We start from the raw sequence: 2871 nt of genomic DNA on the forward strand, positions 1-2871 counted from the left end.
GACTTGTGCCATTCACACAGTTTACACATTATTCACATACAACATAAGGCATACTATATTATTCTAACATGGCAATTTCTACACTATGCATGATAAAAGAGTCAACCACAGTAGTATGATATGCTACTTAAACTCTATCCGGAGATAGACCCACTCACCGAATACCAGCAACTAGCTCAGATAATCTATCACTGAGCGGCTTCCTTATCCTTATCACCTTGTTAGAATCACAATGACACAAGGAACATTTTGACACCAAAATCAAGCTTCAATTCGAGATCAAATGATTTAGGGTTGAGATGAAGATGAGGTTAGGTATAGTGTGAGAGAGTGAAAGGAAAAATCAGGAAACTTCAAGAAAGGAGCTGGTCACCAGCTTTTATTTGTGTTAAAACACAATACTCCATCACACACGGGTATTTACCAGTTATATGATATCTTTCGCACAAGATTAGGTAACCCAAACGAGGTCCAATAAAAATAAACCAACCTGTTCTGGGACCCTTGTCACAAACTGGTCACAACACAAATATAATAAAATACTAATAAAATAATTAAAATAAAAGCACTTAAGACTAAGCACAAACCCTAAGGGCAAAATAGACAACTTACAACTAGCCCGGGTTTCAGTCTGTTACAAATTATTAAGTAGTTTAAATATGAATTAAGTAGGATACAAAATAAATAAAGACTATGAGTTCTATGGGATTGATTGCTTCAAATGTAGGCGCCATTCATCGATAAATGCCATTTTATCAGGATCCATGCTTGGTAGTTAAAGAGCTTCAATTCTATTTATAATCTTAGTAGACCTACCAAGAAGCTTGACTGCAACCTCAACACTCACTACCCATTTTTCTATTACACTTTCATTGCATTTCATCTTAATAACTCATGGTATGTTGCTTAAACAAGCAACTAGTATGTCTGCAATCATACCATATAATAGGACACACAACTCCTCTTCTTTAAGTGGCTCAATATTCCTTTTGTGTTTAAGAAAGATTGTTTCTGTAATACGATACATCGAATTTGCAGCAATCAACTTAATAGGAAAGTTGTCTACTTGCTCAGTGTCGTCGGTATCTCTTGTGATATCCATCACAATATCTTTGGCTTTATCAGAAAACCATTTTAGAATCTCTACCGGCGTTTTTCCATGATAGGCACTTCTTTTCAAACTATTCGCTAACCACTTACCGTTGTCTTTGACTTCTTGCGACAAATTAATAGCTGCCTTATGAATATTTGCATATTCACTTGCACTGTTGAGGCTTTCTTCAACGAGATGAGGGTAATAAAGACCTTCACAGATACTTTTTAACAAGTTGTCAGATATATCCTTATGAATATTTGGGAGAGAAATAGCAATACACGTTAGAGTTACTATTGGTAAGCTCCAGTTGTTAGGAAGTTGAACAGAAAGAAGAGGCTGAACTTGATCCGTGTCAAAGTTCTCTATTCCCCTAAATCCATTAGGATTTTCAAGAAGCTTCAAAAGATTGTGTTGTTGCACCTTCTCAGCATTCCTGATTAAGCGATTCATTGAGTGTGAAATGACTCTTAGTGGCTCCTTTGTAAGCCTTGTCTCATCTTCAAGTTGTAGAACATAACTATGAAGGCCTTCTGATCTCATATCGTCACTGCTTGAGGAAATGGGTGCCATCAATGGTATCAAAGGACCCAAACAGTACCCAAAGAATATGTCTGTGACATGTAGGATCAGCCGTATAATTTTACAGGATACAACAATTAACTTTTGAAATTCAATGCAAATGAGCAGAATGACGTTTTTCAAATAACGAACAATTTTTTTTGATCTACGACAACCTGATAGAATTACTATCTGATGTTCTTTCCACTCATGCAGCTTCTGGGTCCAGTACTTCTCTACCTTAAAGTCCAATATAATGTTCCAACTCGACTTAATAAGCAATTCATGATTTAGGAATCTAAACATTGGGGCAATGTGACCCATTGAAATTCCATAAAGTTGTATTTCATGAATGGCAACAGTTGAACCCTTATAGTCAGACCCGAAACTTGAAGATCCTATATTATGGAAAAACATTTCCCCCAACAAAAGCAAGTTGACTATACTAATTGCATTAGAACCTAAAGATAAAGGATTAGTAGATAAAACAAACTGAGGGTTACTGGTTTGAATCATTATCCAATGTCTTGTCACATATAGTCTTAGTTGATCAATACTATTATGACGACCCTCAATTTTTCATTTCTGTTTTATCTGTTCCATTATTAAGACTACTTGTACTCGTAAACTTTGCTTAACAACCTTTGATTAAATAGTAATTTTTGATCAATATTCCCGTTAACATAAAGTTTATGTATTTTCTGTATTCTTATATTATAAAACAATATGTGTTATTAAAATTTATAACCTTTAAAAAATTAATATATAAACTAATATGAACCAAATCAACAACTAATAAAAGATTACGGTCTAATAAATAAATAAAATGTAATTTAAATAAATGTAACCCTAATAATAATAATAATAATAATAATAATAATAATAATAATAATAATAATAATAATAATAATAATAATAATAATAATAATAATAATAATAATAATTAATTATATAAAATACATAATTAATTAAGAAGGCCGAATAAAAAAGAAAAAAATAAATCATATGTATCAAATAGAAATCGGCTGTAGGGTTTTTCTTTAGGAAATAAAACTTGATCCTTAAGCTTGCAACTCCTAGTTTGATCCCAATTAGGCTCCTTGTTCTTCAAGCAAATTGTGTAGGATTAGGAAACCCAAATAACCTATAAAAACCCTCATGATTTCCATAAGTTCACCACATAAACCTGCTGCATCCTATCGACTAAAATCAGTCTG

General features: G+C 32.8%; 1 protein-coding gene across 1 annotated transcript; it reads right to left on the reverse strand.

The window, feature by feature from the left end:
- Positions 1 to 892: 892 nt before the first annotated feature.
- On the reverse strand, positions 893 to 2170 carry LOC139849882 (uncharacterized). Its single transcript, XM_071839496.1, has one exon. It carries the CDS (start codon positions 2168 to 2170, stop codon positions 893 to 895), a length of 1278 nt encoding a protein of 425 aa, XP_071695597.1.
- Positions 2171 to 2871: the final 701 nt, after the last annotated feature.

This window comes from Rutidosis leptorrhynchoides, chromosome 5 (genome assembly GCF_046630445.1).
Source record: "Rutidosis leptorrhynchoides isolate AG116_Rl617_1_P2 chromosome 5, CSIRO_AGI_Rlap_v1, whole genome shotgun sequence".
Taxonomy (NCBI): domain Eukaryota; kingdom Viridiplantae; phylum Streptophyta; class Magnoliopsida; order Asterales; family Asteraceae; genus Rutidosis; species Rutidosis leptorrhynchoides.

Bases quoted from the DNA above. Each gene is read 5' to 3' on its own strand.
- LOC139849882 (XM_071839496.1), bottom strand. From the start codon at position 2,170: ATGATTCAAACCAGTAACCCTCAGTTTGTTTTATCTACTAATCCTTTA.